The 14,158-nt window shown below is 41.4% G+C and overlaps 1 protein-coding gene and 1 long non-coding RNA gene across 3 annotated transcripts; one reads left to right on the top strand and one right to left on the bottom strand.

Annotated features, from left to right (window-relative positions):
• Positions 1–943: 943 nt before the first annotated feature.
• H3-3A (H3.3 histone A) lies at positions 944–8,831 on the bottom strand. The gene is made up of 4 exons (XM_081491483.1): positions 8,734–8,831; positions 7,044–7,197; positions 5,744–5,897; positions 944–1,598 (listed from the first exon to the last, which is right to left on the bottom strand). The coding sequence occupies exons 2-4, from the start codon at positions 7,169–7,171 to the stop codon at positions 1,470–1,472; spliced, it is 411 nt and encodes a 136-aa protein (XP_081347609.1). The 5' UTR covers positions 7,172–7,197; positions 8,734–8,831; the 3' UTR covers positions 944–1,469.
• A 60-nt stretch (positions 8,832–8,891) lies between these two features.
• On the top strand, positions 8,892–13,146 carry LOC145506557 (uncharacterized). 2 transcript variants are annotated; one of them, XR_014054032.1, is made up of 3 exons: positions 8,892–9,751; positions 10,550–10,609; positions 10,887–11,070. It is a non-coding gene; the product is annotated as an uncharacterized LOC145506557 (long non-coding RNA). The 2 variants fall into 2 exon arrangements; XR_014054031.1 differs by lacking the exon at positions 10,887–11,070 and adding an exon at positions 11,586–13,146 and having other exon boundaries at positions 8,992–9,751.
• Positions 13,147–14,158: the final 1,012 nt, after the last annotated feature.

Here is a 14,158-nt window from a genome sequence, read left to right on the forward strand (position 1 = left end):
TATTGTAAGTCAAAGAATAGCTGTGACCTCAAAAACTATGCGTTTAGACCCTAGTAAACTAAGAATAATTATCCTCCCAAATTCCACTGCCTCTTTTAAGTAAGAATGAACTACCTACCTTATAGGAATAAAGACCATGGTATGAGATAAGCTCCGTAATACACATACCTATGTACATACTTTGGAGTAATAAGTTTTAAAGAAAAAGTAAAAAAAATTCCATCTATTTTGCATCATAATCAGAAACATGTTGTAAAAAAGTTGTTTCCTGAATCTTAGAATTTTATAAGGACCTATTATCTAAAAATGAGATTACTGCTAAAAAGGAGCTTAAGAACAATGTGTTCACAAGCCCAATGTTATTTATACCTTACTGATGTAAATCTGTTTAGTTCATCTCACTCGTTTCAGAGCAGCTTTGTTCATGTTACAACCAGTGTCACTACACTAGGGATGTTAAGTCTTAAAAGGTTCACCATCCTCATTTCACATTCCCAATGCTAAATAAAATGCAGTTTTAAGAACGAACTATAGGTGATTAATACAGGGTTAATATACAGTATCTTAAAATAGCCAGCTCTTCAATGTACTAAGTTTTTGGGTGAAGACTGTTATACTTGCAGTTAAATTACCACTATTCAAAGTTTAATAGTACAACTATTTATAAATGTACTTTTCACTACTTATACAGATTTAACTATTTTCATGGGATTCTGCTGGGGAGTTAGGTTTGGGAATTGTTAAAAATACCCATATCCGTAGAGTTAAAATTAGTAGGAAAGCCAGTAGTTCCAGTTTCCTCCCCATATAAAGTTTGTATTTACCTCCTCCCAACAGCTTCAGATAAAATGTAACAAAACACTTCATATCAAAATAATTCGAATATGGAACTTTCAAGGAATCAACTGCACGGTTAACGTTGATAGTAAAGACCAAAAGCAGGTATAGTTTAATGTATTTTAATAGCAAACTTACAGGAACAGCACAGAAGACAGACAACATTAAAAACATGTACTTGCATGTAGGACAACTCAGTTAGAAAAGTATAGTGAATGGATGGAATCTACTGTATGATAAAAATGCTACAAACACCATTTAGTTGCAGTCAATAAGAAATTTACTTGTTTTAAAAAAATCCAAATGCTGGCATTGTCCAGAAAAATTTAACAGTTTTATTTATAATTGTTATAAAGTTGAACTGCTGAAACTTGTTCACTGAAACATTTTGACTTTCATTAATGCTTTATGTCCCCGCATTTATATTAAAAATTCACACACAAATGAAAATGGAAAAACTGCCAATACCTGATTTCTGTCCCCTATTTTTCCACTTGCAATCATATACTTAGGTACCTTTTGACCCCATGGAAAAAAAAATATCTAACGTTCAGAACTACCAATAACAGGAAGAAGAGAATTTTTTTTTTTTTTTTTTTAAAGAATGAAATGTTTCCCATCATAGTGGATTCTTAAGCACGTTCTCCACGTATGCGGCGTGCTAGCTGGATGTCTTTTGGCATAATTGTTACACGTTTGGCATGGATAGCACACAGGTTGGTGTCTTCAAAAAGGCCAACCAGATAGGCCTCACTTGCCTCCTACAAAAGGAACAGAGAAAAAAAATGTTATTATCAACAGTTAAAGATACATCTATATTAGTTAAAAAGATGTTTTTGAGTCCTTTAAAAACCTACTTCAGAAGATGTTGACCACTTACCAAATGCTTAGTTTAAAATCTGGGATGAGGCTAAAAGGCAGTTTATGAAAGTGAAAAACTCAAGACTGTAAATCTTTATAAAATACAGAAGTCAAATAATTTCACTACCAAACAGTTTACCTTTTCTAATGTTATATGTGACTTTTAAGCAAACTGAAATGTCTTGAGTAAAGCAAAAATCAAACTTCAATTCTAACATTTATTCTTATCCTCACAAAGATAAATGGAATCATGTATATCTATTCCAAGTAATACTCTCCCACCTTGGGATGATCTCCTTTGTCTGAATCTTACTCCCACTTTATTATATCTGTTTGACTACTGGTTTCCATCATATGGGCCTCATCTACCTTTCCCTAAACACCTCTGAGTTTGACCACCAGGTCAGTGTCCTACTTACATACATTGGTCTATTTTGCCAACATATGCAGCCTGCCATGTCCCCCACTAACTGTACTTTCCTCTATGCACCCCTATCTGTAATGGCATGTTACCCCGTCAGCATTAACACTGACTCTTGTTTTTTCCCATTACATCATAAAGCTTTTGAAGGTATCCTATTTCTACTTTCACTCGAAACTGCTAGTTACACGAATCATTCAATACTTGCAGAGAAGGAAGAAAAAAGGAGAGCTCCTACTTATAATTAACTCTTAAATTGTTATTACATCTTACAGTTGTCTGAAAAGTTGAAGAATTCTTTGATCTAGGTTAAAACAACTGCTTACTCATTTTGAAATGAACCAGTCATCAGTCCAATTGTTCTAGTGGATTAGGATCTCTAAAATAAAGACATTATTTGGCTTCTCTATAAGCAAGTTATTTCTCTGTTTAAGATATATTTAGGAAAAAAAAACCAAATAGATTTTTAAAGTTGCTATTTTTGTCCTAATTAAAAAATTATTTTCATTTTGGAACTCTTTAGGCAATAAGACTAAAAGAGAAATACACAGAATACTTGAGCAAGTCAAGCCTCACAATACTTTGTAACACACAAGATATAGAGATGGGAGGAACCAGATTTGCTTTATCAACACTGACTTTGCTAATAACACTTGAGATTCTGCTTTTAAAAGTGCTAACAACTCCTCAAATGGTTTGTACTATTCTGTCTTATGAAAACTTTTTTCCACATTTATTCCCTTCATTCATTTTAGCCTTTTCTATAAAAATGTTTCATTCAAATTTTACTATCCTTACATATCTTTCTGCAGAATGTTATCAACAGATAAGTCTTATTTGCCTATCCTTTATAGCCTACCTCAAGAAAAATTATTCCATGAAGGAGAAAGCAAACACTCCTCTCGCCCCTGCTTCCCAAGTGCAGGTAACTTTGAACTCCTAATTTCCTTGGCACTCACACAGGCCTTGTACACTAGCCATCTTTTAACAACCCTTACTTAATAAAATACTCATTTAATGCTCAAAATGCCTAGCCCTTGAAGGAATAGAATAGAAAACACAGCATACTGTATCCTGTAGACCCTACTCTTATGAGTTTCACAATGCACATTAGATACCAGGACTTAAATTCCTCAAGAAAGAAAACAGTTGTTTCTTTTTTTGGTTTCACTCAGCATGTCTCAGGATTATGCAAATCTAGAAGGCTTCTGCAAAATATAGCACTATGAGCTGCTATATGGACAAGCCAACAAGTCCTGAAATTCAAACACCTATTTAAGAGTGGAATGATTTTGGCTCCCCTAGTACTAGTCAAATGTGTTATGTGGCAGCTGGGGCTCTCACTGCTATCTTAGAACCTGCTCTAGATATCATAGGGTTGTGTCTGTCAGCTCTGGGAGAAGAGTCAATATGGGGAATCTAACCATGATCCATGTACTTCTAATTCTATTACCAATGTCCAAAGTTTCCTAAACATTAAGGCTATGATGGGATTTAAAGAGGGACATATTAATTTATAGCCCAATGAACAAAATTTTGAGATAATAGCAAAAAAAGATCTTATAAATGGAAGGAAATGTTAATCCACAACTTTTTGAGTATATTCAATATCTGTTCCACCATTTCAAACCACCTGTGTCAACTTTTAACATAAAGTGACTTTAATTCAAATTCTCAGCTGTTAGGGGCAAAAGCTAAATTTTTAGTTAAGTCTTGATAATCTATGGCAAACCAAGTCTAATTTCTCCACCATCCTCCCTAGACTTACCCCTCTCCATCTATTTTTAGTTGTGTTAGAGAAGTTGTAAACTGTGTAACTCTAAAGTCAAAAATGGCTTTCTTCTGCCCTACTCCCATTAGCAAATTCTCCATCTCTATATCCTTAAGAGAAATGAAATATTTTCCAATAAAGAGCTACCAATGCCAGAGTACTACAGGCAGCAGAGTTGAACATTTTGCTCAAAACCAATGCAGTCACTTACTGACAAGTATAAAACACAAACAGCAATTTTTAAAACGTCTTTTAGCCAAACTGTTTAGTAATCAATTTACAAAGCTCTATCATTGACACTTAGGCTGGACAATGTTGGACTTTCCAGTATAATGTGTAGTTCAAGTAGAGCCCTACTAACTATAACTACAAAACAAAATTAGCATCTTTAGGTCAACACTTGAGAATATTTCTGTATTTAAAATTAGTGCAGAAAACGTGACTAGCATTTATAATAAATGAAATGGGATCTAGAAATAGTCAAAGATTAAATCAGAAAATAAAGGTCTTAAATAACAGCATTGGAAGATTTTAGTAGTTTGAAATTTCAGTAATTTCAATTCACTGAGAATTTAATGGAGCCTACTCTTGGAATTCACCAATCAAATGAAGTTCAGACTAACCATAGAAACAGCTCAACCAATTACACTTCAGGATAGAATCCACCTATCAAATCTTCCTCACACATAAAGAAAAAGCTTGGCAACAGCAGCCTTGAAAAATCCTCCAATGGAATGTATGTCGATTCTGGACCCTCTCCTAAAAGAGATTCTGATGCAGGTCTGTGGAGGTGCCTAGTAATCTGCATTTTAAATCACCTCTAACCCCATGTGGACAGAGGTGGCAGTCTTGCCATACTCTGAGTTACAATGATCTAATGAATGCCAAACACACTTAACATTATAGGTTACTAAAGTGACTGATATTAATTGTAGCCACATACCTAACCAAGTATCTTACGTGTGGGCATCTCAAATTGTTTAATCTGGTACAAACCACCAGTATTTCAAATACATGTGTGTGCTCAGTCACGTGTGGCTCTGTGACCCTCTGTACTGTAGCCTGCCAGGCTCCTCTGTCCATGGGATTTTTCAGGCAAAAATACTGGAGTAGGTTGCCATCTCCTTCTCTAGATCTTCCCAACCCAGGCATCAAACTGGAGTCTCCTGTGTCTCCTGCATTGCAGGCATATTCTTTACCCCTGAGCCATTGGGGAATCCCATTTCAAATACATAACCACAGTTAAAACTGTACTTCTCAAAGTTCTGACACACTGGAGCTAACATTAAACTGTTTCCCATTTAAGTGGAAATCCATATATAATCCCCTTAAACAAACTACATGTCTTCAAACTTCTCTCTTTACAAGCCCAGTAACATCTTTTTCTCCCTGTTGTCAATCCAATCCTAACTACCACTCAAGTTTCTTTTACCTCAATGCACAATTCTTTAATGTTGCCTAGTCCCATCCCAGACATTATGTTCTCTCTACCTGCAGCTGCCTCTTCAGGTGCAGGAAGCCATTTATTCTAACTTTCCTTTTTATATCAGTCCCTGTTTGAAACTAATTACCAATACAGACCTTTGCCCCCATGACTTCCTAATGCCCTGCAGCAACTGTAAGTCAAACCCGAGGGGTTCTTTTTTCCTTTAAACATTGCAGTCTTTAAAATCTTAAAATCATGTTTGTATAATCTCAAGCAACTTAACCTTTCTGACACCTCAACAGTGAAATATAGATAAAGACCTATCTCACTGGCTGGTGATATACAAGCATATGCAAAGATTTAGAGATGTTCTTGGTACAAAGCAGAGCCAGCCAACTCTCAGAGCCTTTCCCACCCGCCATTTTACCTGCAAAGCACCAATAGCTGCACTCTGGAAGCGCAGATCTGTTTTGAAGTCCTGAGCAATTTCCCGCACCAGACGCTGGAAGGGAAGTTTGCGAATCAGAAGTTCAGTGGACTTCTGATAACGTCTAATTTCACGGAGTGCCACAGTACCAGGCCTTTAAAACAAAACATTAAAGAAATAGTTACCAAATACATAAAAGAACTTAAAAGAGTGGTCATCAGCTTCAAAGAGATGGAGCGAGCCACTTTTCAAAAAATAAATCACCTCTTCTTCAGCTTTTGTATCAAATTTCACTTATTAATTTATGACTTAAATATTCAAAATCTGTTAGAAGTAACACAATGATACTTTTAAAACAAAAAAGCATGATATTAAAGCGGATTCCTGGCAGGGAGTTTGATAATCATAGTCCCTTTTCATTTTCTTCATCTTTAACATAAACATCACTAACTTCTGTTATAATTACAACTTGGGAAGGTACTGGGCCACTAATAAAGAAGTCAAAGTTTTTCAGACTTTTAAATTGACACCACTCTCATTCTTCCCACTGGCACTTCCCATTCTTCTGAAAGATCTACCAGCACAACCCAATGAGCTTCACTTAAAAAAATACACTTACAGTATTCAAGTTCAATTTCCCAGAATACCTTTGACACTGCACATCCCTCATGAATGATTAAATTGATGAACACTCTTTTGTGTTGTATCTTCCATATGGAAGTTTTTTCCTTTAAGTAATTTTAAGCAAGAAATTTACCTCAATCCTGACTTATTTCTTACATTTTTATTTTAGGCTAATCATTTGCAGAGGGGAAATAGAGATAACTTCTGCCCTCTAATGGCAGATGCCCTCAACAACACTGCTCAGGGTAGTTCAAAACTAAATATGCCAATAGAAGGAAAAACCAATTCAAGTAAACGAAGGACTTATGTAAAACACAATGGCCCCATCTTGATTAAATTATTTTACCAGACGGAAGAGTATCCTCAAAAATGTATTTAAAAAACAACACTTTTCTATTTAAAACATATATTACACCTAACAGCTAAGTAAAATGTTAGTCTATCCTATTAAAGTTATTAGAGATACAAAGTCTTCTTTGGGCTATGGGCAAGATTACAGCTTCAAAATTAAACATATTCCCAATAAAACCTAACACTAAATTATATACACATTTTAAAGTGGTAAATACTTAACAAGGGGAAAAACAGATTCTCTAAAGGAGAAAGTATGATGGTACATCTTTTTATTAGATTACAGATACTTCGGGGGACTTTCATTTTTCCTCTTTTAAAGTACCTGTAACGATGAGGTTTCTTCACCCCTCCAGTAGAGGGCGCACTCTTGCGAGCGGCTTTTGTAGCGAGTTGCTTCCTCGGTGCTTTACCACCGGTCGATTTGCGGGCAGTCTGCTTTGTACGAGCCATGGTATAGAAACCTCCTCCTCACTTACCTACCAGCATCGGAAAAACCAAAAATCACCATATGCAACTACCAAACACACAAGTTTTCCTGCCACTACCCCCCCATCTGGAAATTATGATTAGTATAAAAAAATAACGTCCGTAATGTTATATAATTTGAAAGGGTGCAGATTACGTCTACCACCCAAATATGACTTTTTGAAACAAACTGTAGTACTAGAAAATTGTTAGTCTTAACACCAGTCATCTCCCAAAATGCCCAATCTGAGCGATAAACGGCAAAACAAAAAGACCCCCCAACAGCTTTCGCTTCAATTTCTTTAAATAAAGTAAAAATCAGAAATGTCTGTAAACATCCCATCCACTAACAAGTCAAAAGAACGAAGCCACAAACCACAGAAAGGTCGAGTCAAATTACAGCAAAAAAGGTTTTCGTCAACCCTCCCCCCGCCGCCGCCCCCCCTTTACGTCTGGCAGTTGATAGATTGCTGTAAATATCTGAAAACATTTCTGGTTTTGCATCTGTACAGTTCTGTTGACAAAAAGGAGTCTCAAAAAACAAGAGGAACAACAGCTACCAACAGCGAGCATTCTACAAAGCACCGTCCTCGAGTCCAGTCCTCAGAGGATTCGCAATGAAATAATAATAATAAAAAAAAACTGCCCCGCACCCAGGCTTTAATTAACGCACAAGATTGGCCGACTGGTCCACCCCAAGCACCACATAAACTTTTGGTTTCGCCTCCTCCGGCCCCTCGGCACAGGGTCCCCCAGCCTGCCCGCCTCGCTCCTAGCGTCTCGCGTAGGCACAAACTCGGCTCCCAGACCAGAACAAAATGGAAACAATTGCAAAACGTATCCGATTCCTTTCCAAAGAGACAAAACACCAAATCGCTCGAAAATACTCCATCCCCTGCCACGTGCCGCCCTCCAAAATGCAAAAGTTTTTTTTGCATTTCAAATGCATCAAGTTTCCGCTTCTCTAAAAAGGAGAAAAAAAATGTTTCTCTTTAAAATTTTTTCCTCCTTTTTTGAAATGGGGAAGAGAGAAACGGGGGAAAAAATATGGTCGGTGACCAGAGAAGAGAGACAAGATGGTGAAGCTTAGCAACAACTGTGGGGAGGCAGCAAAAAGCGAGTTACCCCAGGGTGGGAAGCAGCGGCGATTTCCACCCTTTTCCCGCCCGAAAACTGGGGTCCGGGGTCCGGGGTCGGTAGTTAAGAGGCCCGCGCGGGTCGTGGTGAAGGTCTGGGGTCCCGGGAAGGGGCGGCGGGCGGGATTTCACCGAAGAAAAAGGAGCCAGGGGCGCGGGGAGGGAGAGCAGGCTCGGCGACGCGGCGGTTGCTGCTGTTGGGCTGAGGCGACGAGAGACTGGGGAGCCGCCGGAGCCGCCGCTGCCTGAAGGGAGAGGGAAACTCGCTCCTCACCTCCATTTCTGGGCCAAAAAGTTTTGGGGCCAAGCCGGAGGGACCCTGGGTCCCCTCCCGGCACCGCCGGTGCTCGGCCCGGGGCTGACGGCAAGCGGGGCTTGGTTCCGGGGAAGCGGGCAGACGGGGAAACTTACCCCCCTTCTCCTTCGGCTGGAGCTCGGCGAGCTAGAGGCGGCGCTGGCGTTGGAGAGCGACGGCGGCGCGGCGGCGGCTGCGAACACAATTGAAAGATGGCTGACACCGAGGCTATCCCCCAACACAAGCCGCCCCGCCCCCGCGCAGCGCGCCAACCAATCACACACAATGGAGGGAAGGCTCGGCCCCGCCCCCGCCCCCTCGCTCGCGCCCCGCCTCCCCCCTCCCCCCGCGAGCCCGTTCGCTGGCGCGCGCTCGCCCCTCCCCCGCGCGCCGCCCGCTCTCTCCTCTCGGGTTCCTCGCGCAGTGTGTGTACAAACACAAAAGACACGCTGAAGGGCCGCCGGCTCCCGCCGAGACGGCCGCCCGCCCGCCCCCGTTTTAACTCCGGCTCCCAGGCCCCGCACTCCCACCCAGCTCCGTGCGCACACGTCATGGAACTCAGGAAGCCCGGGTTTGGGGCGCCGAGGGGGAAGTTGGGGGGAGGGGTGGGCGGGAGGAGGCGCGGCCGGTGAACGCCCGGCCTGCGGGCTTCTCGGGCAGCGGCGGGGAGGATGAGGGAGGGGGCGCCCCGCTCCGGCGCGCGTCCCCGAGGCGCTCCGGCGCGCGTCCCCGAGGCGCCCCGGACGGCGTGGGGGCGGGGAGGAGGACACCGCCGGCCCAGTCTCCGCGCCTCAGTTGAAAACACTACCCGACAGGAAGCTCGCAAATAGAAGCCTCTCACCCCGCGCCCACATTCGTTTGGGGCTGCTCTAGCAGCTGGCAGGGCGGCCGGACGGCCGTTTTTCTGCTCTCGCTACGGGCCAGGTGCGGCCGGGCAGCCCGCAGACAACTTTATTCACTCAAGACACCGGCTCGGGCCGTGGCGGGTCCCGCGGTGCAGGTTGCAGGCTGTAGGCGTTCCGCGAGAACTCTGCCACCTGGGACGTCTGGCTCCGCGCAGGTGGCATCTCCAGGCCGAGGAGACGGAGCTCGCCTTCCTGGGTCGGGATGCCTGATGCAAGATGGCTGTATTTTGTAAGCTTCTAAAACAATGTATGGAATACACAGCTAACTGCACCAGGGCCTGAATACCAGCCTTGGCAGCTGTCCTACCAGCCATTTCGGCCTTTTAACCATTTCAGTTTTAGGTAGAACTGCCAAATACTGTAGTCAAATGTTGTCAGCAGCTTCTGAATAGTTTGGATGCGGCGGTAAACGGCAGAAGTAAGGAAAACGTCGTTGGGGATCATCGCATTTATCCATTTTCCAATTCTCAGTAGCCTCTCAGGAAACAGATTTCAGGTTCAAGTTATCCACCTTGTCATTTCATTGACTTTAGAATATATGCACCGTCCCTAGATGGCTTTGACAACACTTGAAACTACGTGCGAAGGTTTTCAATAGAAGTGTTGTGCAGACATCCCATAGGATAGGGAAGGAGATAAATTTCATAGATGGAGAGCATAACTACTATTGATAGTCTGAAGCTCTTATAAGGCATCTTAGTCATAAACATTATCCTGAAATCAGATATGAGAGAGGGAATAGATTTGTCCAAGGTCACTTAAGTGAGGAACAGACCCAGGAGAAACAAACAAAATCCAGTCCTCCTGTTTCATTATTATTTAATGAATGGTAAGTGTCTGTGGTTGCTGTGCAGAACACATGCAATTTCCAAGCCTGTCCTAAAAGCACATATGCAAAAAAGCTTAGGCTGAGCTGCCAGCAAAAAGAGTTCCTATAATTCGGGCCAAGAAGAGAGGGTTGTTTTTTTTTTTGCTTGTTTTTTGTTTTGTTTTGAGGAAACCAAAATATTTGTTGGCTTTTTTCCAGGAAGGCTGATTCCACATCAATTAAATTCATCATATCTTCAAAAAATATTGAATGACATAGGTAATGTTCTCTTTATCTGCTAGATTTTTCCATAGCTTCCATTTTTTGGCTTACAAATATTTCTAAGGACCGGGAAAACTTTTAGATGACATAATTCTAATCTTGGATTATCTGAACCTACTTAGCTGTCCATCTGTAAAATGGAAGTGATATTTATGTGTGAAGATAGGCCACAAGTGATTTCTAGTTGTAGGATCAAGTATGTTTAGCAGCTGGGTAGGTGTCTGGTTGGGCTTCCCAGGTGGCTCAGTGATGAAGAATCCCCCTGCTAATGCAGGAGATGCAGGTTCAATCCCTGGGTGGAGGAAATCCCTGGAGAAGAGAATGGCTACCCACTCCAGTATTCTTGCCTGAAGAATTCTATGGACAGAGGAGCTTGGCAGGCTACAGTCCATGGGATCAGAGAGTCGGACAGGACTGAGCGACTAACACTACTATGTCCATTAAATCTCATCATCTACGATTCTCTCTAGTTGCACTTTGTTGAAAAATATGTCTTGAGGCTTTGGATCCCAGTCCTCTTTCCTTAATTGTCCCTCCTTCAGTCTTGCCCAGTAAATGGCATTATGATTTACTTCACTGTTCAAACCAAAAAACTCAGGCATCCTACTTAGCCTCCCTTTTTTTCATCCCCATAGTCCTATTGGTCCTATTTCTGGAAAACTTCTCAGAATGACCTGCGCCTCTGCTCCTCTCCTCTTGCCTGTCCCCTCAGTCACTTTCTATATGACCTTTCTCTTTCCACTCTTGCACCTCTGTATTCCATTCTCTACATTGCACGCAGAGATTAGATTTATAGAATGTAAATTGGATTAAGTCACACCCTTCCATAAATCCATTTGGAGGCCTCCCACTGCTCTTGGTTTAAATGCAGGGCCTGGCATCACCCTTGCCCTCCCTAGTGACATTCTGCTGCAGCCCAACTACCTTATCTTGCAAGGTCTTCACTCCTGAGGGTCATTACACTGTTTTGCAGGTTAAATGCGCTCCCCAAGATTTACACAGGAGTCCAGGTGGCACAGTGGTAAAAGAATGCATCTGCCGATGCAGGAGACACTGGTTCGATCCTGGGAGGAGGAAATGGCAACCTTGGCTCCACTATTCTTGCCTGGAAAATTCCATGGATAGAGGAGCCAGGCAGGGTCGCAAAGAGTCGGACACAACTGAGTGACTGAGCACTTACGCATAAGTTTTACACAGAGCTGGCTCCCTCATCTAAGGCAACATTTTGCACTTGCCCACATGTCTTAGAAAAAGATCCTCTTTGTAAGGTCCACGGAAGAAAACTGAAGGGGATTTGGAGCCATTCATATGGAACTTGATTAAAACTTTCATTATATATTTTTATATTACATAATCATATAAGAGAAAATAATTGCATTTTAAAGAAAATCAATATCAAACTTGGGTAAAACTCTCAAATAAAATGTTTTCAAAGTTTTTTACGAGAAATGTTGAGCTTACATCCAGGAGCATCATTTTTTATTTCAGGTTTTAAACTTGAAATGGCCACATACTATTCCTGATCAAGACTTTAGAATGAAGATCTCTTCTGATTCTTGATGATCTTATCATTGAAAAACTTTTTAAAATACAATTTTCAGTCATTCAAAAAAGTGTAACAGTTGGAGTTATATATTTAAAATTCTTCCCTTTCTTTCATTGACAAGTGTAGTCTCGTCTTGTGAAAGGATTTTGAATCCAGCTAGCTTTTTGAAAATCAAGTATTTTTAAATTATACCTCCAATTTTCAAAATACACATGTGTTGCTAAGCAGTCATCCTCTAGGTGCCTTGGTCACCACCAAAAAGTCTGAAATAGCAAGAAATACCTGGTAGGAGGACAGAAATTCAAATCTGCACTAGCAGCTCTGTTCAGCCTTCTTGTCCTCAACTCTGGTTGCATTTTGGGCCACAGCAGTACTCCTTGGGCACTTGGCACAGTAGTCTTCAGGTTCCTGGTCCATGATTCTCTCTACCTTGTGGAACTACAGCTGGGGTCTGGGGTCTAGAACACCTCTTGGACTGTGCTCAACATATCCCATGGAGCAGTGAGTTGTGCTTACTTATCTGCTTATCTTCTTGCCTCTGTGCCAACCAAGGGGCACAGGTCTGACCCAGACTGCTCAAGTTGCCCTTCAAGGAGCTTCGGAAGAGGCTGCTCACAGTCAGGAGCTCTGGGGCATAGGGCTGAGAGGACCTATTTCCTGGCACCTCCATAGCCCAGAGTGAAAGCCCCTGGATGGCTCTGAGGTCTCAGTTTCAATGTCACCCCTCAGAGAGCCACACTGAGTCCCTGTCTTCCTTCCCCTACCCCTCATATTATACTTGGTCACATTTCCATGCTTATTGCCTTCACAGCAATTCTCACAAGCTGATGTTTTGATTCTTTTACTGATTAGTGGTCTCAGCTAGACTGTAAACTTAGTGAGAGCAGGGGCCTTGATATTTTAAACACTGTTCTGTCTGCATCAACATGCATAGTACCCAGCCCACACCAGACACTTAATAAACATTTGATGGATAAGTAAACAAAAAGTGACCATATTTTTGTGGAGTTTTATATTATAAATGTATTTTGTTTGTAGGATATTCACATCTGAAAATACATATCTCTACGAGTTAATGAGGGGCTTCTCTGGTGATTCAGTGGTTAAGAATCTGCCTGCCAATGCAGGACATATGTGTTCAATCCCCGATCGGGGAAGATCCCACATGCTGCAGAGCAATTAAGCCTGTGGGCCATAACTACTGAACCTGTGCTCTAGAGCTTGTGCTCTGCAACAAAAAAAACCACCACAGAAGCTCACACACCACAACATAGAGTAGCCCCTGCTTGTGGCAACTAGAGAAAAGTCCTCGAAGCGCAAAGAAAAGGCCCAGCACAGCCAAAAATAAATTATTTTTAAAAGTTTTGCTTTAAAAAAAGAATTAATGAGCTATGACATCTTTTTCAGTATTCTCATCAGTTTAAGAAAGATAAATATTTTTCTCATGATGAGATTGTAAGGATGAAAACTGCCCATTTGACCAGGGCTAACTGTCACTATTAATGTTTTATAAGTTGTGAACACTCATTAAATGACCAACGACATCTATTATTGTCATTCCCTGCTCAGCAAGCAGCCTTAGGCTTGCAGTTGGGGTCTCTATGTATATCCCCAGTATCCAGGAGATTGTCACATCTCTTTGTAAATGAATGGGTGTCCCAGTTGTACATCTGTCTTGGTGAAGTGAGTTAGTATAGGTCTCCCCTGAAGGAGAGCCAAGAAATTAAGTGATTTTTGAAAGTGCAAGGCCCAGAGCCATGCCTTTGAACCGTAGTGAATTCATACATGTATATATGGCACCTGGGGAAGCTTCTTGGACATTAAACAGCCTTTGAGACACTCCCCAACCCTTCCTTTAAACTCCATCATTCTAATATAATGATCTTGACACTTGCTAAATATTAAAAAACACGTGAAAAAATTCTGTTTCATAAAAAAGCCTTTAAAAAAGGATTCTCTCTTTTAAACAAACAAAAAAATAATCCCTCTTCTCCAAGAAC

Source organism: Giraffa tippelskirchi, chromosome 5, assembly GCF_054371585.1.
Source record: "Giraffa tippelskirchi isolate mGirTip1 chromosome 5, T2T-mGirTip1v1.2.pri, whole genome shotgun sequence".
Classification (NCBI taxonomy): domain Eukaryota; kingdom Metazoa; phylum Chordata; class Mammalia; order Artiodactyla; family Giraffidae; genus Giraffa; species Giraffa tippelskirchi.

Excerpts from the sequence above, each read along its gene's own strand:
- H3-3A (XM_081491483.1), bottom strand. The coding sequence starts at position 7,171 with ATGGCTCGTACAAAGCAGACTGCCCGCAAATCGACCGGTGGTAAAGCA. Across the intron at positions 5,898-7,043 it reads AAGAAACCTCATCGTTACAG|GCCTGGTACTGTGGCACTCC; the intron begins GTACTTTAAAAG and ends TTTGTTTTAAAG. Across the intron at positions 1,599-5,743 it reads CAGCTATTGGTGCTTTGCAG|GAGGCAAGTGAGGCCTATCT; the intron begins GTAAAATGGCGG and ends TTCCTTTTGTAG.